This window comes from Rutilus rutilus (genome assembly GCF_951802725.1).
Source record: "Rutilus rutilus genome assembly, chromosome: 13".
Lineage (NCBI taxonomy): Eukaryota > Metazoa > Chordata > Actinopteri > Cypriniformes > Leuciscidae > Rutilus > Rutilus rutilus.
In genome coordinates, this window is record NC_140218.1 from 6,680,419 (window position 1) to 6,703,046 (window position 22,628).

General features: G+C 38.7%; 2 protein-coding genes across 3 annotated transcripts in view; one reads left to right on the top strand and one right to left on the bottom strand.

Annotated features, from left to right (window-relative positions):
• Positions 1-5,838, top strand: part of LOC311302612 (polycomb protein SCMH1) — a 48,213-nt gene extending 42,375 nt beyond the window's left edge. For both annotated transcript variants that reach the window (XM_084428598.1, XM_084428597.1), the window contains exon 15: positions 366-5,838. In XM_084428598.1, the coding sequence (XP_084284724.1) occupies positions 366-491 (126 nt within the window). In that variant the 3' untranslated portion in view covers positions 492-5,838. The remainder of the gene's footprint in view (positions 1-365) is intronic.
• Positions 2,659-22,628, bottom strand: part of rai2 (retinoic acid induced 2) — a 20,854-nt gene continuing 884 nt past the window's right edge. The window contains exon 2 of the mRNA XM_084428606.1: positions 2,659-7,636. Coding sequence (XP_084284732.1) covers positions 5,863-7,557 — 1,695 coding nt within the window. The 5' untranslated portion in view covers positions 7,558-7,636 and the 3' untranslated portion in view covers positions 2,659-5,862. The remainder of the gene's footprint in view (positions 7,637-22,628) is intronic.

Consider the following 22,628-nt stretch of genomic DNA (forward strand, 5'->3'; position numbering starts at 1 on the left):
GTTACTTGTAATGAGTTACACACAACACTGGTAATAAAGTTGTTTGTGAATGTATAAGGTCTGCAAAGTTTTAAAGATCAAATAAAGTTATTGAGAATCGGATCGTGAGGTGCCAAAAAATTCAATGCAAGTCGATGGGGTCCAATGTTGTTTAGACCTCAGCTTTCCTCCAAATCTCTTCTCTATCTTGTTCTGCAGAATTAATCAAATCATACAGGTCTGTAATGACGTAAGGGTGAACGGAAGGTTCTTTTTTTTTAAAAGTTTTTAAAGGATCAGGTTGGTCTCATAAATCGGAGGCTCTGATTGGCCGCCACTGGTTTTGACATCATCAGCTGTAACACTCGTGTTGTTTCTCTCTGCAGGAGATCGACGGTAAAGCGCTGATGTTGCTGCGCAGCGACATGGTGATGAAGTACATGGGTCTGAAACTGGGACCAGCGCTCAAACTCTGCCATCACATCGAGAGACTCAAGCAGGGGAAGCAGTGAAACACACACACACACACACACACACACACACACACACGCTGCTACAGAGGGGGCTGATGGGAAATCACTGTGTGCTGCTCGCTCGTCTCTCCATAAACACACACACGCACACAACATCTCTACAGGACGTTCATGTTCAACCTGAGGAACACTAGTGACGCTACGCTCTCTGGGAACGAACCCTCTAACCTCCTTCGTCAGGAACAAACAGGAAGTCAGTTCTTACTTCCTGCGATCTCGTCTCCCCAAAGATGCCGAGGCTTTACGGGACGATTATCTCATCGATAATGGCCGTTTTTGAGTCTGATTAATCGCTCTACCTCCCTGTGACGTCCTACAAGTTCACAGGTGCCACTGAACATTTTTGCAAGTCTTGTTTGTGTGTTTAGTTGGCGTCAAACAAACACGTCGCATTCGAGTTACACGCGTCACGTTTTCTCGATCTTACGGGAAAAGTTCGCTAAAAATGAAAGTTCTGTCATCAAACCCGTGTGATTTTATTTCTTCCGTTGAACGCAAAAAAAAAAAAAAAAGACGTTTCGAAGAATGTTCATGCTGCTCATTTTCATACAGTCAGTGAGTAAATGATGGCAGAATTATTATTTTTGTCCTAAGAAAACCCGAGCTTGTGTCTGTGAGCGAATGAAAAGAGATTGCTTTGCAAGATATTCGGTCATAAATTAAATTTAAGAGTGTAAATCCATAAAGTTTTCACTCCGCACATCTATTGCAAACACAATGTTGTAGAATAACGTTCTCAAAGTAGTAAAACACACCAGTACAATATTCAGGCCTAAATTTAAGATTTACGTCATTTGAGTTGCATGTATAATTTCGACAGTTTTAAACTAATAAACTTAAAGTGATTATATTTTCAGTCATACATAAACCAAAAACAGGTACGATTTCTGCACTCAAACAAAAAAAAATTATAATAATAATAACTGATTCTCTTTAAATAATCACATTTTCAAGTGAAAAATGTAAAAGTATAAACATGTTTAAAATATGTCAGGCTGTGGAAGAATTAGTTCGAATGTATGAGATTAAAACGACTTGGACATGTTGATGATAAATATGGTTATTGTGTATTTAAAATTGTTATTTCAGAAATCCGAGCTGTTTTATTAAATGTATGACTGAAAGATACACAGATTTATCAGTTTATGTTAAAGCCGTATGAATGGAAATTTTTACATGCAATTCCAATGTGTAAATCTTTAATGTACAGCCCATAATAGTGGAAACGCATCAGTGAACCGCACTGATTATAAATGATCGTTGTAGTTTTCCGTCTGCTGTATTTTTCTTCTGTCGCTACTTGTTTTCCAGTCCTCTCTAAAGAAGCGAAGGACGGGGGAATCTGTCAGTGTCACGAGTGTCGCCGTTCCAGAGCGCTTTTTGTTTGACTTGGCGTCAGTTTTGTTACAGAAACCCGAGGCCTTCACGTCGAGCTCCTATCTTGGGAATGTTTGGGTTTGATGTGTGTGTTACGCAGTGTTTGCAGAGTCACGGTGAGAACCGTTAAAACCGGACATCCACACCTGCCGGAGGACAGTATTCAACAGACACCACGTCACTTCAGTCGAGCATTGCTGTAGGTGTCTATGGAAATATCACTAAAATAGTGGGAATTTGATGTAATGTGAATGCCGGTGTGTTTCGCACTGGCCTCCCATCTTTAATCCTGAAGTTTGTGTTGATATTTTATCACTTGCATTGATAGATCAGACGTCAATGGTGTATTATGGGTTTAACCATAAAACTCAGCAACAGGAATGTACATTTTTTGTAGAGAAGAAATATTTTAAGCTACAACACGTTGGGAAATGTGACGATACGTTACGGATTGGTTGTTGAATATATCCTGAACTGCCTTCCAGCGCTTTTTACCGGGAGGAAATGTCCATTTTAAAAACTGCCTTGCTTTACTTTGAGACTTCTCAGGTTTTTTTCCATCTTTTGTATCGTAGCATTTCAAGTTAGTTGTGAATGTGATTGTTTAGGTTATTCCGTTCCTTTGTTGAACTTTTCATTTTTTTTTGTAAAAAAAAAAAAAAAAAATGTATTCGTAACGTCGTGCCATATAGATTAAGCAGATTATTGAATATCAATACTTGTCATGAAATGTTCGAAAACTGAAAAAAAAAAAAAACCTTAAACAAGCTTCGCTCTTGATACCAGAGACGTTTTTAATCATGAAATTTTTAAAGCTAATGCATTCGTCACATACACATTTTCGACATTTTAAATGATACAAATAATAAATAAATAATTTAAAACATCACCAGACTCTCTTTTTTTTCATTCTTTTACCCATTCAGTTATTTACAAAAGTTGTTCATGGTTAAAAAAAAAAACATTCAATACTTAAAATTTCAATACCTATAAAAGAGTTGGAGGGTCATCTGACACATAAATTAATTCACATCATAGAAACAGTCATGGTTTATTCATAAACTTCTGGTATTCATGCTGATGGTGATTGTTTTTTTTTTCTTGCGTGTGGATCTGGGAAGAGTGAAAATATATCACATGCCGGCCGGGAAATGATTTAAGGCTTTACAGTAAACACACACACACACACACACACACTTCAGTACTGACAGTAAAAAAAACAAGGAATAAATTGCACAGCAGTTCATCAGATGTATTATTTGTATAAACCAATATTTGAGCGAACTGTGTGAAAATGGAGGAGATCTGTCAAGCTGCTATTTTTGAGGAAGTTCAATCAGTTCGACATGAAATCCTTTCCTGAACTCGGACGCCTTGCAGGAATTCCAATAAACAAACACACAAACACGAGTCAGCACATTTCACACTGACAAGTCAAAATGAATCCTGGCTCATTATTTTCATTTTCCTTTTTTTCTATTCTGAGGGAGTGTGTCGGATCTCATTTCGGTTCTGCTGAAAGTGGCCTGAAGGAAAGTCTCATCTGAGCCAATCCATTACATTGCTCCTTAAATCTTCATCTGTGACCAAATTAGACTCATCTTGGTTTGGCCGTAGCCCAAGATCAAGATTATTTAGCTTACATCTGGCAGATGTTCTGTCTGCATTTAAAAGTTACCAGTTAATTAGTTTAAATACTTATTTAAATACTTTTAAATTATTTTTAAATAGTATGTTTGGAATGTAACATGTTCGCTATAGAACAATATTTGATTTATTAAGTTCACTCACGTTGTTCGGAAATTATATTTTGGGTGAAATGTCGAGAGCACGTGCAGGTCATATTGCACCCCAAAATTATCAGAAATAAACCATTCGATTTTGCTTAAAAAAAAATAATTATGCCTGTTTTTTGCATTGTGGTATTATTTTCATCATAAACACCAGGCATTTTCACATCCAAATTCTCATTATTGTAATGCACAAAAAGTCAATATTGTAAATATTTACTGTTTTACTAGTACAAAATTCTACAAATTTGTATCACCGTAATATTTTGTAGTAAATATACACATACATAGACAATTATTAGAGGGAAAATTAATTTGTCACAAATAATAATGTCACAATGCAAAAATCTCTCTCTCTATATAGATATCTGGTTTAAGTTGTGGCATGCTCACTGGGCTGATTTCAGTTTGTGATTGGTGTCTGTCAACTGTTTTAATAAGTTAATAAGATTGCTAAACTGGGATGATCAGAAGGTTAATGAGAGGGTGGAAACCTGCGGTTCGATACACGCCCTCACGCTATCAATCAAACTCCAAACATCACAACCACATAAAAAGCTACAATAATACCAATTTTAGTGCATTCACAATCTGTTTTTGAAAAAATCTGATCAAAGATGAAAAGTAAATGTAGGGTGGCACTTGATTTTATCCATTAGAAAAGAGCCGGCCCTAATTGTAAAGATCACCAGCACACACTTTTGAAGAGGCCTTTTGACTGGGACTGAAGGTCGAGAGCATCTCTCCATATTCATACTTTTTCAATTTTTCTATTATTGCGGAAAACTGTATTCCAGTAATGTTACTTGGCTTTAAATTGCTGCATTATCTATTATCAAGATTTGCAACAGCAGCTTAAAACAATGACTGAATAGCCTTAATGTTAGCCTATTTGCTTGTGCAACCTTGCTGACATCACCCAGAAAGACAATAAAAGTCATCTCATTGTCATGAAAGATTACAAAACACGTGGAATAACACACACTGATGAATCTTGCACAATAAGACCAGTAACATGTATAAAGAATGAAAACATGACCATGATGCTTGCTAAGGGATTTAGTTTTAAACACTTTCGGTCCATTTTGGTCAGTTCACCGTCCAAAACACTGTAGGTATCGTTATGAAGACCATTAAAATCCGTACACTGTTAAAACTTAAACTCTCCTTGTGTGTGTGTGTTCACACAGCTGGCGGACAATAATCTAAAAAAATGACTTGGAGTTGAACCCACGGCCATAAAAACAGCATTAATAAGCCATTTCACTCAGATTTGTTGTGTTTAGGGACGAACCCCTGATGATTATTTAGTTTTAATTTGGTTGGGGGCGGGTGGGGGGAGGTTTTCTGCCCCCCCCCCTGAAGGGAGGATGATGAAAACTATGCTTTGTTGCTACTGACAACCATTTCCTCCAATCATCAGACTTAATGAAACTGAGGTCTGCGCTTTGCCAAGTCATTATCAGGCTGCCATGCTAACTGCTTACCCCTCCTGTTCTTCAAAGAGGATCCTCCGCTCCAATGCCCCACTGATTAATACAGTGATTAGGGAAGCAAAAGGTCACGGTTCCCCCTTCTACAGTTCATTAGGACCAAAAATGGGAAACGTCTTGCACTCTAAGTGTAAACAGCGACGGGAGAGCAAGAGTTCGGCAAAAAAAAAAAGCATATTAGCAAGAGGAGAATTTGTCAGCAACACTACACGACGCGTTTCTCGCTGACAGCTGGCCAGGTTTCAAAACAGACCTCATGCATATTAATGGCAATGCAGATTAAGTGTGATGAATCATTCATGAGGATGATGTGTGACCAAAATCAAAATGCATAGGAAGGGAAACGATTCTGGCGTTAATGCTGCAAATGCTAAAGAATATCAGTAGTAGTGCAGTTTGGCCTGTTCAGATTGGTTCTTTTACTTGGAGCATTATCCTGTTGACTTCAGCTGAATGCTTTATAATGAATGGATTAAATGTCAGGCCAGAGGCAGCCTGCATCAGTCTAAATCATATGGACAGCTTGGAAAACAAGCTTTAGGCCTTGTTTCTGCCAGGAATGCATTTAGCATCATCATACCCTGGTTAAATTTCTCAGACCGATTATTTTCACAGTAGCTACACCTCAGTAGCTGTTTCTTTGCCCATGTCCTTGGTTTTCCCTTCTCCCTCTGAAAGCAAGAGCATGTGTTATTTTCTGGGTAGAAACGCTGCCAGCCGCTGCTTCTTTATGGGGAGTATGTGAATCTCCTGGGAGCTCACTTTCTTCAGTTTGATACCTCTGTTTTTGGAGATCTTTTTGAGCGGGTCACTTGATTCTCCTCGCTGATCCCCCGGGATCCTGGGCAGTGTTGCGAATCCCCCCTGACTCGAGTCACGTTTAATGGAAAAGTTCTTAGTAGAAACGCCGGACAATCCTTTTAGCTTGCTGCAGAATATGGCAGGCATGGCGTCTTTGACCGACACGATGACTTTGGCAGTCTGCGACGTGCTGACGATCTCGATGTTGCCGCTTCCGGAGAGCGCAGAGTTATGTACAGCTTCAGCCATAGCGCTACCATGACCGCTATCTACAACCCACTTGTGCTGTCTGCTGAACTCTAGAGATGCTAAACCACTCAGCAACTTGGTATCTAGCTTCGGCGTGCAATCTACCGGTCGAAGAACCCCAAGAGCCAAAGCCCCGCTGCTAACATCGTCCCCAATGTGGCACAATCTCTCCCGCTCTGGGGCCAATGGCCCGTACGTGCTACGAGACTTGATGCATGTCTTTCTTATACTAGGTACAGACAAATCAAGGACACTGTCTTGCTGAAACGCTTGGATCCCTTGTGGAATATCAACATGCGTTGACGGTTGAGGCGCCCTTATGGATAAGTCTAGCACTTCTCCGTCTGTCGCTACAGGGGACGAGCAAGAGGGGAAAGGTTGCTGGACTACTGCCATTTCCCTGTTGGCTAATGTCAAATGAGGGGAGATGTCACTAGGTGACGTCTGTGTGCTTTTGCTCGAAGTACAAGCCGGTTTAGGGGAGTCTACCTCAATCTTTGAGTCCTTGCACATTGAGACCGGGACTGGGATTGGCACTGGGATTGGAAGAGGCACTGGAAGCGGGATCACAACAGGATAGGGCACGAGGAGGGTGGCTGGAGGCACCAGAGAGGCTAGTGGAGAAATGTAGGGGTGTGTAAGAGGCGGAGGAGAAAGAAACGCAGAGGCGAGGTCTACTTGCGGGGAAGACGCTTGGTGACAACCGGGCGAAGAGTTCCCTTGGCCAGGGAAGAGGTCCTGCAAGATTGCCGCAAAGTTAGGGTTCTGAAGAAGAGTCAGTAGACTAGTATCCAACACTGGATTTGAGCCTTTCTGGTCAAGGACTGGAGGTGGTCCGAGAGCAAGGGAAGGGTTCTGGCACAGTATGTTGTTCTGTAGCGGGAGAGGACAAGTCGCTGTTTGTTGAAGTAATTGAGGATTCAAATGTTGGAGGACTTGTTGTTCCAAGACCAGAGGTAGGGATACAGGACCTTGACTAGTCATTAGATATGAAGTTGTCCCTGATTGTCCAACTTGAGAGGCAGCTGGACCAGCAAGGATGGGCAACATCATTGGACTCTCTCCCAAGCAGATTGGTTGAAGCACAGTTGTAGCAACCTTCAGGGCGACACCATTGGGAGACTCCGCAGCCGGGGTCACCACTGGGGTGGCTTGTATTGTTAGCAGGGGTGATAGGGATCGTTTTGTGATGGTTGGAGAACTGACGTTCCATGTCTCGGCTGTAATAATTGGAGTGGCTTCTCCCTCGAGTTTCCCAACTGCATCAGTGTTGGTGGCCTCCTCCTGGGGCTTCGCCATGTCTACGGCTACAGAATCTTTGTACGGCTCTTCCATTGCGTCTTGATTATGTAAATCTCTTTCAGGTGCTGTAAGTGGCAGATTTCATGGTTTTCTTCAGTTGGAAGGACAAACCCTAGAATCAAATGGGAAAAGTGGATTAGCAGTTGGCGACAAATGTATCGGTAACACTTTACAATAAGGTTAGCATGTTAACTAACATGAACTAACAATGAGCAATACATTTGTTACAGTATTTATTAATCTTTGTCAGTGTTAGTTAATAAAAATCCAGCTGTTCATTGTTTGTTCGTGTTACTTCACAGTGCATTAACTAATATAACGTATATTTACTAACTGCACTTTGGAATGTGTTGCCATTATCTTTAAAATCCTCATCAAGCATGGACACTTTTAAAAAGGACTTAGACTTATTTTATCAAGCTTTTGCCGTTTAATTAGGTCTGAGAACTGTGAGTGATTGGTTGTATGATTTTCTTGGTGTCGTGTTTTGATGTTATTTTATATTTCTATGTATTTTAGAGTTATTTACTATTTATGGACAGCACTTTGGTCCATTCTAATGGTTTTGAAAGTGCTTTATGAATAACAGTTGAGTTGAGTTGAGTTGAGAATATAACGTATTAGTAAATGTTGAAATTAATAATATCTAAGATTAAGAAATGCTGAAGAAGTATTGTTCATTCTTAGTTCAGGTTAACTAATGAACCTTATTGTAAAGGGTTACCAATATATCGTTGTAAACCACAATAGTCAACGTGGTAATTGTTGGTAAACCTTTTTAATCTGTTATATCCTTACCTGTCCACTACAACTTAATACCCAAAGCTAACAAGGCACTAAAGAGCCATTGTTTTCTTTCCAGCTGAAAGTTCAGCCATCTGTTTTTGTCTACAAAAGAGCTTTAAGCTTTCAGGATGATGTCATGACACGAGAGTGGAATCGCAGACACAAATACAAAATGATGGGAGACACCAGAGGAGAGTTTACAAAGACTGAGAACCTTTCGCACAGACAGATGGCTTCGCTGGCGTGGTAGGAGAGCAAAGAGAGCACGGGGGAGGATTTGATGAAATTACGTCGCAGAGTGCCTGGGTTTATTTGTTTATGAGCCAGCGTTAGTGTGGAGTTTATTACACAAAATGCTGCCAAGACTACGAAGTGAACCTCCTTCTGGCAAACACAGAGGGAGCGAAAGAACGCCAGAGAGACAGAAAGAAGGAAAGAAAGAGTACCTTGAAGAAAAAGGGAGGGAAATAAAACGAGGGAGGGAAAGAGAGAAAAGGAAAGTGCAAAAGGATAGTGTAAGGGAAAAGAGATCAAGGGACGCAGAAACAGGGAGACTCTTTCAAAGAAGCGGCTCTCAAAGCAGCATATTTTTGGTCAGCGCTAAGTACCCATTAAGCATTGCAACATTTTTCGAATGCTAACAGGGTGACCTGAACACATGCATCAACCACAAACAACACTAAAACCAACTTTTGCAGTTGTTTTCACTACCAAAAACATTTCATCAACGCATGATTTTATTGGCACTGTTTCCAAAATTATCTAAGAGCAACAATTCGTGTATTTATCCACAAGTAAATCGTTCAAAAATATAAATGCAATGCTGATGAAGGCTAAAGGCAGACTCGTAGCGCACAAGAACGGCCTTATCTGCATTTTTTCAGGCAAGCTGCGAAACAAAAGAAAGCTGCCAACTGATTTAGGACCAACTGTGTCCCAGGGTGAATTACAGAAACACTTCTGTGAATTTCCATTGCCAAACAGACAGAAAGAACAGTGGAAAAAGTCAGATAAGGAAGCAGACGACCTCGACACATCTGCTCCTCTCCGATTACCCCGTGACAGTGCTTCTCCCCGACCCTAAATCAACCCTCAATTGTTGAGTCCTGCTGTTTGGAAAAACTGATCCAAGACCAGACCATGAGACTAATAAACTGCCTTGCATTATTTTGTGCCTCAAACTATATTCTGAAGCATATTTGGTGAATGCTCTGTATGGGATACCTATTACAATTCAATGCACTTGACCTTCCATCAAAATGAAAATACAAACAGTCTTTGTAGACTAAGATGAGTGTGCTGATGAACATTATACACTTTTGAACGGTAGTGTACAAATGTATATGATTAATTGCAAACATTGAGTCAAATTTCAGAAAATTTGGAAGCATTTAAGACGATCGCATTGGAAATGATCCCTTCATTCAATACAACTTTTACATTATTTTGTGTATATATTTGATTGATTTGATCATCTTCAGACCTCATGCTTGATTTTTAATAAACTTTAATTCGTTTTCTAATAAGGCATACACTTCAAGCTTGAGGTCTGAAGAGGATCAAATATACACAAAATAATGTAAAGTTGTCAAAGATGCATATCAATACAACACACAAGACCAGTTTGAAGTGATCATTTCCAGCTGGTCTTATATAGGCTAGACTTTCAAATGTAAAATTTGACTCAAAGTTTGCAATTAATTATACATGTACGGTACCGGTCAAAAATGTAGGCCTATTTGATTGATTTGATCCTCTTCAGACCTCATGCTTGAAGTGAATGCCTTATTAGAAAACGAATTAAAGTTTATGAAAAAAAAAAGAAGTAAATTAACATTAGTCTTAGTTTCCGTATTCTCCATGCCAAAGGCGCTGAGTGACGTAACTTGGCTCAAAACAGTGTGTTTTGCTGAAGTCTTTGGAAAACAAGCACATGCTTCAAATGCTACCCAATTACAGTCTATGAGAGGAACAGCCAAAAACTTGGAAATAAATCCTGAGCTGGGATAAAAGTCGATAAATTACAATCTACCATTGGAAAGCCAACAAGGTGCGTCACCAAACCCTCGGCCTGATTTGTTTCTGAGATACTGTGTTCCAGATGGGCTTTCTGCGGGCCGACGGATTCCGGCAGTGTGAGGCGGTTAATGCAAACAGCATTACAGAAGCACAAGAGTGTGTGTGTGTTCCCAGCAGCAGGTGAGATCGGATAGATCTCTACACTAAATCAGCTAAAAACATTACAGTAACCTAAGAATACAGATAAAAGAGCCACCAAATGCACCATCTGCTGCTGCGGCATCTCAAAGGTCACAACAACTAAACCTTGGAAAATTGCTCTCATGTGATTGTAGATTCAGTTTCCTGAGCCGTTAAAGCTAAATTAAGTAGGCCTATATGCTGTTGAGATGCACTAAACAATAAAAATGAGAAAACTATCAAGAAATGTCTGGGTTAAAATTCACCCCAAAATAATAAAAAAAGGATTCCAATTTATTATTACATATTTCAATTATTATTATTTATTTTTTAGACATAACCTGGATAAAATATCAAAAGCAAGATGTTTTAATGAATATTTTAGGATATGACTAACTATATCTGTCAGTACAAAAGCCTGTGGCTGGCAAACGAAAAAGAAAAAAAGGCAGAAACAGATGTGAAACTTTGAATTGCGATGAGAGTGTTTACTGGAAGTGTTTCGTCCAGATCAAGTGAAGTGAAGTTTGAGCTTTGATGCCGGTCTGATCTGGAATGTGATGATTAACACTGTCTAGACGGGAAGCATCGAATGTTCACGGACACGGACAGATCTGCCATGAGCTCGAGGTTAGACTTCAGCAATCCTACTAGGGCATTTACTGGCATAACACTCACTTTAAAATCATTATTTTAGTTAACTTTTTTGTTAAATGTTTACCATATTTATTAGAAGTAATAATGATAATATATATTTTAAAAAAAACATAATTTTAACTATTTTGGCTTTTTTTAAAGTATCGTAAGTAACCGAATCGTAACATGAGTGCACTGTTACGCCCCTAATAAATAAACAAACAAATAAAATAAATTAATTAATCAGTATTATTGGTAATACTTTATATAATTATATAATATATATAAAATGTACTATATATATATATATATATATACATACATAAATACATTTTATTTAATGTAATATTTATTAAATCAATAATAAATATGTATGCATAATAAATAAATACATAAATATTTGTAAATGAATAACATTTGATTTTTTGTATATTACAAATAATAATTAAGTTATCACAATCCCGCAGGCTCTTGATTGACCTCCATTGTCTAAAATGGGACACAGTGTAAGACACTCGAATCGCCGCTGCTTCGATTTGCTGCTGACCTGATATGATAACATTCATCAAGAGGAATCTATCCTGGAGTTCATCTATCAAATAACAGAAGACAAATCCCCGGGAAACCACAACTGGAAAATGGAACAGATGGAACAATTTAGCAACAATCTTCTATTCCATCCACAGGCCGCTGTTGTCATGCCAACCGCAGGGCTAATAAATCAATCTCCTGCGTTTCATGCCGAAGCTGCCGTTTCCCCCAGAAATGATCCTCGAATCCGCCATCATCCTGATCTCACACACACCACAGTCGTCTTATCTCAGCGCTGCTGATCTGCCAATGATATTAGCCGAGTTAGGTTTCCACTAGCTTAACAAGTCTCTCGGCTCTAGGAGGCTGAGGTCTACGTCGCAGAATGAATGATCAGTTAGACATCAAACTATCCGTGCAAATCTGGTTTTCACACCAGATTTCTGTTGTAGACTCAAGTTTGACTGACAACAGACTTCAGTTTGAGTGGTACACCAAAAAAGAGTGGTTTTTTAGTGCATTAGTATGTGGTTGCATAAACTAGGGATGCAGGATATCTCAGCCACCATATCGGTATATGTTCATTTTTAATGTTGTCATTTTCGGCCTGATAAGAAAAATTGTCCGATATTTTAAAAGCAATGAATAAAAGATTCAGCTAAAACACTTCAGATGTGCACTGTTCAACATGATGGTTTTGAATTGCTTAAAATATGATTAAAATCACTTGAGAAAGGAAAATACAGTAAAGTGCAAAAGTTAAGAGAACATTATAATTTTATAATATTATAAGACTTTATCAGGCTCTCAAAAATTATGGATTTAGATTTATCGGCCAATATATCGGTTATCGGCTTTCAAATATAGAGAATTATCGGTATCGGCCAAAATTTTCATATCAGTGCATCCCTAGCATAAAATGCTTAGACTAGTCTTAAAAGTTAGTCATTTAATTTTTTTCAATCAAGACTACTCCTAACTTTTTCAAGTCAGTTACAAAAAAATGGTAGATTGGTCTAATTGGAAAGTTGCTAAAACTAGTTCTTAAGACACAGTCTTAACATAGTGGCTTAGTTAATGCAACTGGTGTCTGGTCTGTAGATACGGCTTGGATCCCTCCATCAATGCAAGTCTATGGGTTTTTTTGGGGCTATTTTATCATCCAAAAGCCAATTTTCTAAGCCAACTGCTTAGAAAAGTAGTTTAGCCAAAGCTTAATAATGATGGTTAGTGGTTTGTTCCAGTCACTAACCCTAACACTGAGCAGTAGAGTACAACAGTCAGCTTCAGGAAGTAAAATCACATTCATTTTCTCCATAATGTAATTCATTTTGAAGGATAACTTGTAAAGCTTTAAAGATAGACCTACTGCGAGCTAAGACGTTGTTAATCAATGGTATATCAGGGTATCCTCGTAAACAAAGTCAGTTATGTCTTAAGTGAACATAAACAGGAGAGAAATATAAGGCCTGTGTATCAGTATATTGGATCTGTGCAGCTCTTAAAGTGACAGCAGCCTAATAAACCTGCTGTCTGTACCATTAATGTTAATCAAACAAGAAAAGACTCACGGCTCGTGACTGAACAACTTTTGTTACTTTAATAAGGATTCATCTATATTCAATTTATACTGTGAAGACTGTGATGCAGTAATTTTACATTTGATTCATTTTCTCTACCTGGAAACTACTGTTATGACTATTTCTGTGTTTACTGACAAAATATTAGAAATTTATACGAGTTAGGCTAGTAGTTTTTGGTGTCATAACCTTATTTATTAAGGTTATTAGTCAAAATCAATGAAAACAATACCTAGGCTATTTTATTTTATTTATTTATTACTTTTTTTCCTGGTGGGGCCAGTGAGAGGTTTGGCTGGACAAGTAAAAATGTGAACCACAGTAAAAAAAATATTAAAAAACCTTAGCGTTGAGCCCTGTACGCCTCTGTTGAAGGAAGCCGTCAGCTCGCACTATTTCAACTTTTTTAAATAATCGTGTTCAACGGTAGAGTTCCTGGTGAAAAACTACATTACCCATGATTCTGCAAAGAAAGGTCCTCCAATCAGAGAATCGACAAACAAAATCGCATGTCCACTCCCATGAAGCTCAGTCTCCCTATGCTCTCACAATAATTAAATATTAGTATTCATATAATGCAAAATATATTCTTTCTAAGTTCTACCTATCTACCATCTATCCATATTAGGGATGCACCGACATGAACATTTTGGCCGATACCGATAACCGATAATTCTTTATATTTGAAGGCAGATAACCGATATATTGGCTGATAAATCTAAATCCAAGTTTTTATGTAATTTTTGAGAGCCTGATTACAAAAACAAAAGACTCACCATTAAAATCCATGTCCCAAACACACAATTAAAATGTTCTCGTTATAATTTTATGCAGCCGATATGACAGATTTGTGCTGTACATGTTGCACTTTTTTCTCCAATCATATTTCAAGCTGTTTAAACCCATCATGTTGAACAGCGCGCATCTGAACTGTCTCAGATGAAGGAAATAATACATTATTTATCGGCTTTAATATATCGGCCAAATTTTCTTATCGGACCGATAACGATAACATTAAAAATGAACCGATATCGACCGATATGGTATTGTGCATGCCTAATCCATAAGTATACCAAATCAAAGTTTGTACTCTTGTGATTCACCTCACAGCTGGTTGATTTGGTTCATGGCTTATTATAACACTTTTTGAAAGAGAAAAATGAGTGGTATGCAGCTTAAAAAGTAATACTATAGTAATAGTGATGCTTGACTATAATCAGATTAACCTTTTGAAAGCCAAACCCTTTCTTTGGTTTATACTGATCAAGTCCACACCAAGATCCATTAAGGGTCCGGTGTAACTCCCTTTGTCATCGCTCCAGTGGGGTCTTCCCGTAATAAAACAGCATCCATGTGTGACGTGGTCAGCCGTCTCATGCCCGCGGTCTGAGACTTCTAAGGGATTTATGGGTTGGGAAGTGTTTCAGCGAGGCTGGAATAAGTGTAGGCAGAATTGCCTCTGGGCGACTCTTACATCGCAGATCTACAGCACATGTGGTACATCCAGCACCACTCAAACACATTCACAGAAGACACTCTAATAAGAGCAGTGTGTGTGTGTGTGTGGTGAGCACTTAATGCCTACTGACAATCATCTCTGTACAAAGTCTCCTCTCATTTAAAGGCAACAGAACAAAATCTACCAACAGATGCGTTTAGGATTCCCCAAACGGCAACCTTCCGGTCTCTCTCGTGAACCCAACACGGAAGTGACTTAAACTGCAGTTCATCGACTGGCCACTAGAGACAGGCTCCAAAAGAGAGTCAATCCCATAGACCCCCATGTTAATATGCCCAGCTTTACAGCAGAAAAAAAATGTGTTTACAGCCTGGTGCAAAAAGTGGTTTTGGTCCATATAGCAAATTTTGCCCTTCATGAAAACTGTGAGGGGGGTGATTTTTTTTATTAATCATCCGTGTAAATTATATTACGCCTTAACGTTTTGCATAATTAAGGGCGTGGCCACTTGAGTGACAGGTGGATTGCCGCTGATGTCACTACTAGCAGTTTGTCTGCTGTCTGTTAGCGTCACGTGACCTCAGCTAATCCCGACATTTTGCCCATTTTCAGTTTATCCGGGAGTGACGCGCGGCCAAGATGGCGACGCCCACTTTGGGCTTCAAAAATGCTCTTCAGAAACACTACGTGTGACGTCACGCACACTACGTCCATTGCTTTATACAATCTATGGGATTCCCACAGTCATTATTGATCTTTAAAACCATTGAAATGTGTTTTTTGTTGTTCCAATGGAGGACAGAATATGGAAACTATAGTACCTTAAGCACACATACATACACACAATTTAATTAAATGGTGTTTACACAAAGACCTGACCCCAGGTCAGCTATTCTGAACATGCCTTACAGCAACAAAGCTTTGCTGCATCATGTTATGGTGCCTTTCTTCTCTGTAACTGACATGTTCTAGTCAAGTCAAGTCACCTGTATTTATACAGCGCTTTTTACAATACAGATTGTTTCAAAGCAGCTTTACAGTGATAACAGAAAAATAATGCAACAAAGTTTGTTTCTAGAAGGAAATAGCATCACAGTCCAGCTTAAGTAAGAGTTGAAAATTAAATTAAATGTCCCCAACTAAGCAAGCCAAAAGCCAAAGGCGAAAAAAGGGCGAACAAAAAACAAACAAACCATCTCCAGTGTCTAATATTTTAATCTAGAACCAGATGCTGCTGGACGTTCTGTAGATTGCAAACACAGTCAGGCTTTACTGGTTCTACATCAGCGCTGTGATCGCTCTGGTTAAACTGGACCCGCACCTGCTGGTTCTGCTTCAGGGTCAGCGCAGCACGTGTGGATCTTATCAGCGCATGAATGGTGTGCTTGTGTCCGAACGGCACGGCCCGAGACAGACAGACGCGAGAGGAAGATTACAGAGACCAGAGGGTGGACAAAGGCACTCACTGCTTTCCACTATAGAAAAATTAAGCCATGATATCCCACAAATAACTGATAAGATCCTGCACTGGTTACGTCATTTGGAGCCCGAGTCTGTGCCGTAGTGATCGTGAGGTGGAGCCACAGTATCAACTTTTTAGTTTTTATCATATTTAGGCAACCTTGTCCTGTTTTTGTTTAGTCTAGTTTTAGTCACAACGTTCACTTTTTCATCATGCTGCATAATGTTTAAATTGATAATCACAATTATTTTACTCAAAATTATAATTGCAATGACGTTATCTGAAAATGTTATGCACTTTCACACATAAGCACAAACTGAGATAATGACTCATACGCATGATTTATTTGACCTCATCTAGTTTCCTGATTTATTACAGGCTATTTGTCATACTGGGAAAACAAGAAACTTCTCTCAAAAATTTGAATTCCTAATAATCCAATAATTCCAAACTACATTAATGTTTTTCTATTAAAACAACATAAAAAAAATGTTTTATTCCGCAGCCACAATTGTAAATATAGTCCAGATTCATGTTTAGCTTTATTACAGTTCATCACTGAGGTTTGATGGCAGTAAACGGCACAAGAGGCTCGTGAAGGGACAGACCGACTGAATGACACTTTCATTTAAAGTCCCCCTGTGGTGAATATCCAGCTTTTAATGTGTTTATGTGGTGATTTTAATGTGTTTTAAGTCAAACAATGTGTAAATTCATAAGTCGACAGCATTGCTGAGTATTTTCTCCTTAAAACGGCAGTGAACCAAAGACAGTCTCAAAAACACACTTTGAAATCGCTGGTGTTTCTGACGTCACAAACTACCTTGTAACCAATCAGATCAACGTGTGATCGTCAACCAGTGGATCTCTGAGCTGAGTGAGTGAGTGGAGGCGGGGCTCATTTGCATATTCATAGAACCACGTATACTAAATTAGGCAAGGGTGTCGAGTTACATTCAAGATATTTTAAGGCATGAAGATTTTTTTTTCAAGGAAAAAACATTTAAATATGTAATTTTGGTGATCAAATATGAGTTTAAGGGATACAATTATTGACTGCAGGGGGACTTTAAGCAAAAAATCTTAAATGGAGATTGATAAACTCCAGCTTAGCTCATAGATTTGGCCAACGAAATTGACACTAGTCCTCCCTATCAAATAATTTAAAACTAATATCAAACTGATTGTGAAAAAAGAACATTTGAACAAATGTCAGATAAGAACGACCTAAAATGACAAACCATCTTCGTAAAAAAATTATTTGAAGCATAAATGGATTTTTTAGTTTGGCTTGCGTCTCATTCGCTTACATGAAGAGGGTGGGGTTTATGAACAATACTGCAGCCAGCCACCAGGGGGTGATCACAATGTTTCGTCTGCACTTTAACACACTTGATCCACACACACACGGGCAAAACATTCGTAAAGAGGCGGTACAGATGAAGGTTCGCTGATCTGAAGAGTGACGTCACTTGTGTTGATGCCGATGGCCGATAGTGAAAATAATTGCTTTTATCGGCCGATACCGATAATCGGTCTCTAATCTCTAATTTAAATGTTATTAAAAAAAATGTAATGTTTAAAAAAAGATTGATCTTACTTCAGCACACATAAAAAGCTCCGGTCTCAGATCAGTGGGACGCTCCACCAGTGGACTGTGGTGGCAGATGCTATAAATAGGGGCGTTTTAATTAAATATGAGGTAATGTGATCTGAGTGTGGCAGACAGCAGATCGCTCGTCCCTATACATTCGTTATCATTAACAGATAAACGGGCCTCATGCACGGTAACTCAAGCCTGCTGTTATGACAACAGGGTCAGAGGTCGATAGTAGAATCTATACAGGAAATAATGAGACCATCTCACTAGACTTGAAATGGACATGACAGAATTAAACGCTTCTGTACTGTATCAGGTGATGCTGGATTAAATATGTGACAGGAAGTGATGTATGTGGATGATGCTGTGCAGTCTCTCAGACTTAAGATTGACTGATTACAAGGGAAAGCTGTGACAGAGTGTTTGACAAACACCTACAAGGCCTTAGAAACCATTTAGAAGACCTTAGCAACCACATAGCAACGCCCTAGCAACCTCTCAGAGGATTTTAACTTCATAGCAATGGTTTAAAACATTCTGAACACCTTAGCATATCAGTGCCCAAGTAACCATTCAGAATACCCTAGTAACAACCTTAGTAACTTCATAGCAACATGTTTAAAATACTCTGAACATATTAGCAACTTCATGGCATGGCAATGCCCTAGCAACCATCCAAAACACCCTGGCAACCACTCAGAAGGTGACATTAGTAACTGCACAGCAAGGCCCTAGCAACCACCCAGATCTTCTTCATAGCAAGATGCTTAAAACACTCTAGACACCTTTAGCAAATACAGATTGATGTCCTAGCAACGACTTAAACACCCTAGCAACCACCCAGACGATCGTATTAATTTCATAGCAACATGCTTAACAGTCTGAACACCTTAACAACCACCCGGAAGAAGACCTCAGCAATTGTATTAGCAATGCCCTAGCAACCACTCTGAACACCCTGGCAACCACCCGGAAGACGACCTTAACAACCGCAGTGTAATGCCCTACCAACCACTTTGAACACCTTAGCAACCACCCAGACGATATTATTAACTTCATAGCAACATGCTTAAACTCTGAACACCGTAGCAACCACCCAGAAGAAGACCTTAGCAACCACCCAGAAGAAGACCTTAGCAATTGCATTAGCAATGCCCTAGCAACCACTCCGAACACCCTGGTAACCACTTGGAAGACCTTAACAACCACAGAGCAATGACCTAGCAACCACTCCGCACACCCTGGCAACCATCCGAAAGAAGAATTTGACCTTAGCAACTGCATTAGCAATGTCCTAGCAACCACTCTGAACACCCTGGCAACCACCTGGAAGACCTTAACAACCGCGGAGCAATGCCCTAGCAACCACTCCGAACACCCTGGCAACTACCCGGAAGAAGAATTTGACCTTAGCAACTGCATTAGCAATGTCCTAGCAACCACTCTGAACACCCTGGAAACCACCTGGAAGACCTTAACAACCACAGAGCAATGACCTAGCAACCACTCCGAACACCCTGGCAACCACCCGGAAGAAGAATTTGACCTTAGCAATTGCATTAGCAATGCCCTAGCAACCACTCTGAACACCCAGGCAACAACCTGGAAGACCTTAACAACCACAGAGCAATGACCTAGCAGCAACCACTCCGTACACCCTCGCAACCATCCGAAAGAAGAATTTGACCTTAGCAACTGCATTAGCAATGTCCTAGCAACCACTCCGAACACCCTGGCAACCACCTGGAAGACCTTAACAACCACGGAGCAATGACCTACAGTAGCAACCACTCCGAACACCCTGGCAACCAACCGGAAGAAGAATTTGACCTTAGCAACTGCATTAGCAATGTCCTAGCAACCATTCTGAACACCCTGGCAACACCCTGGAAGACCTTAACAACCACAGAGCAATGACCTAGCAACCACTCTGAACACCCTGGCAACAACCTGGAAGACCTTAACAACCACAGAGCAATGACCTAGTAACCCCCTGGAAGAAGAATTTGACCTTAGCAACTGCATTAGCAATGTCCTAGCAACCACTCTGAACACCTTGGCAACCACCTGGAAGACCTTAACAACCACGGAACAATGCCCTAGCAACCACTGTTACTGTTGCTCACTGTGATGCTGAATACAGAGAGAGATTAATGTAGATGAATTTATACTGCGACTGAAATTTAAGAAATAGTTCACTTATAGATGAAAATTCTGTCATAATTTACTCTCCCTCAAGTTGTTTCAAAGATGTACGAATGTCTTTCTCCTGCAGAACACAAAAGAAGATATTTTGAAGACTGCTGGTAACCAGACAGTTGTTGGACCCCATTGACTTCCATATAGTATTTTTTTTCCTACTATGGAAATGTCGGTCTGGTTACCAACATTCTTCAAAATATCTTCTTTTGTTCAGCAGGAGAAAGAAACTCACACAGGTTTGAAAAAACATAAGGGTGAGTAAATGAAGACAGAATTTTCATTTTTAAGTGAACTATTCCTTTAAGGACAAAAACACTTCAGTAAGAGAAATGCATTAAGTGAGATTTATTGAGACTAAGAGCGGTGTGGGTATCATTATACAGCTCTTTTCCTACTAAGACTTGCATATAATAATAATAATCTGTGGTCGTTCACTGACACGCGTAAAGCTCCGCCTCCTCCTGCATTTAAAGACTCGGGCCAGAAGACAGAGAGTCTGACGCCGGCGACGGGACATTCCTGAGAGACTCGCTCGTGCCTCAAAGCCTAAAATAAGATTAGGACACTAGACGGGAATTACACGGATCCTCTGCTCTCTCTCTCTCTCTGTGAGTGTGTTCGCTGAGGTTTAGCAGATATGTACAGTAGGGCTGGGAAATACAGTTGGAAAGAGTTATATTTGCCCTTTTGACAATACACTTAAAAACAGCTCCATGACTGAGCTACTAGTCAATATGTTCAATGCAACCCGTTCAATGCTTTTATGTTTTTTCACTAAATGAACATGAATGATATCATTTTAATGTATTGTATTGTTTTTAACTACAATAAAAAAGCAATATCTGTATCTATTTTTACCACACAAAAAAAAAATAAAAAAAAAAATAATAATAAAAATAATAAAATAAAAATATAAATTTTATATAAATATAAAGTGTAAATATAAAACAGCACGTATAAAAATGACGAAAAAATAGTGTTTTAAAATTTACAGTAGTGGACAAAAGTGATATTTGTTTTAAATGACCCTACAATTTATAAACCATCAAAATATGAGGAAAATATTTTATGTTTTTTAAATATTTTATACTTATAACTTACCAAAATGATTTGGCAAAAAAGGCAAACTACAGCAACTTATTTTATTTTTACTATGCATAGAAAAACAAAGCATACATCAACTACAGCATAATCAGTTATTAATATTTGGTTGATTCTCTCAAGTGTTTTTGCATACGTGTTCATTTCTTTGCATAACAGCCTGGGACAAACATTGTCGCACAATTTCACAAATACTATTATTATCACAAATACAACAAATGACTCCAAGCACAACTACGCAATATGATTACAAGTTCAAATGTAATAATATTTAAGGGTGAAGATGTCAATTTTCCTAGGCTGGACATCACTTTTGCCCACTAGTGTATATATGAAAAATTTTGAAATTTCAAAATGATGACAATTTGACCGAATGTTGTTCTAATGATGTAAACAATTAAATGTATATATTATATAGATATATTTATACATAAATTTTATATATAAATTAATATATAATATTATATATTATTATATAATATTATATATTATATATTTATAATATATTATAATATATTATTATAATATTATATATTATAAATAATTGTTTACATCATTAGGACAACATTCGGTCAAATTTTCATCATTTTGAAATTTCTCAATTTTATGTATATATAAAATGCTAATTGGTTGAAGAGTAAAGTGGGTATTGACAGGTGTAATGTGTGAATACTGATGGGGTAACGACTCCTTTCAGGCCAATTTAATGAACTTACGATGGTTGGTCTTTCTTTGTATTTGTGAATGCATGTGCACAGAGGTCAAGAAAATCCAACCTCGCTTTGACCCCCAAAGCTTTCAAGCCTGCAAACGTGACCGAATGCTTTTAAAAGTGCACGTGTGAGTCCGTGAGGAAGCATTGATTAACTCAATCGACGGAACGGTTACCAGGGACATAAACAACTCCAGAGTTCCACCGTTACCATGGACACCACACAGCTCCATTATGATGTCACAGCCTCGTCAGTTCCGCTTCCATTTGTCATTCTGAAACAACATTACTAGAGCCTGTAATATCATAATCGTGTCTTTGAAATGGGAGTTTCAGCATGTAATGCTGTTCGGGAAGCTTCACAGTGCTGTTATTATTGATTTGATGCACAGTGTAATTTTATTACATCTAAATGTGTTTGTAAGATGCCTCTCATGAAGTGAGAAAAACACAAAATGAGATTTCATTCTCAATACAGCAAAGTGATTTTCTCTTAAGCATTTCTATATCCTCAACGCCGCTGCACAAAATGTCAAAACGGTTTTAAATCTCCAGATCAAGAGCTTGTACCACAACTATCTAATTATGCCAATATCCCTCACTGGGGAGTTCTTGTGTTCCCCATCCATTTGGAAACATATCTGACCTCACAATCCCCGAGGCATTCACATTAAAGAAACAGTACACCCAAAATTAAAAATCTCATTTTACGTGGAAACCTTTGAGAATTATGGTAGGATATAATGTAAAATTCAGTCTGTTGCTCACACAAAGCCACAGAATGGCAATCGGGAGATTATATATATATATATATATATATATATATATATATATAT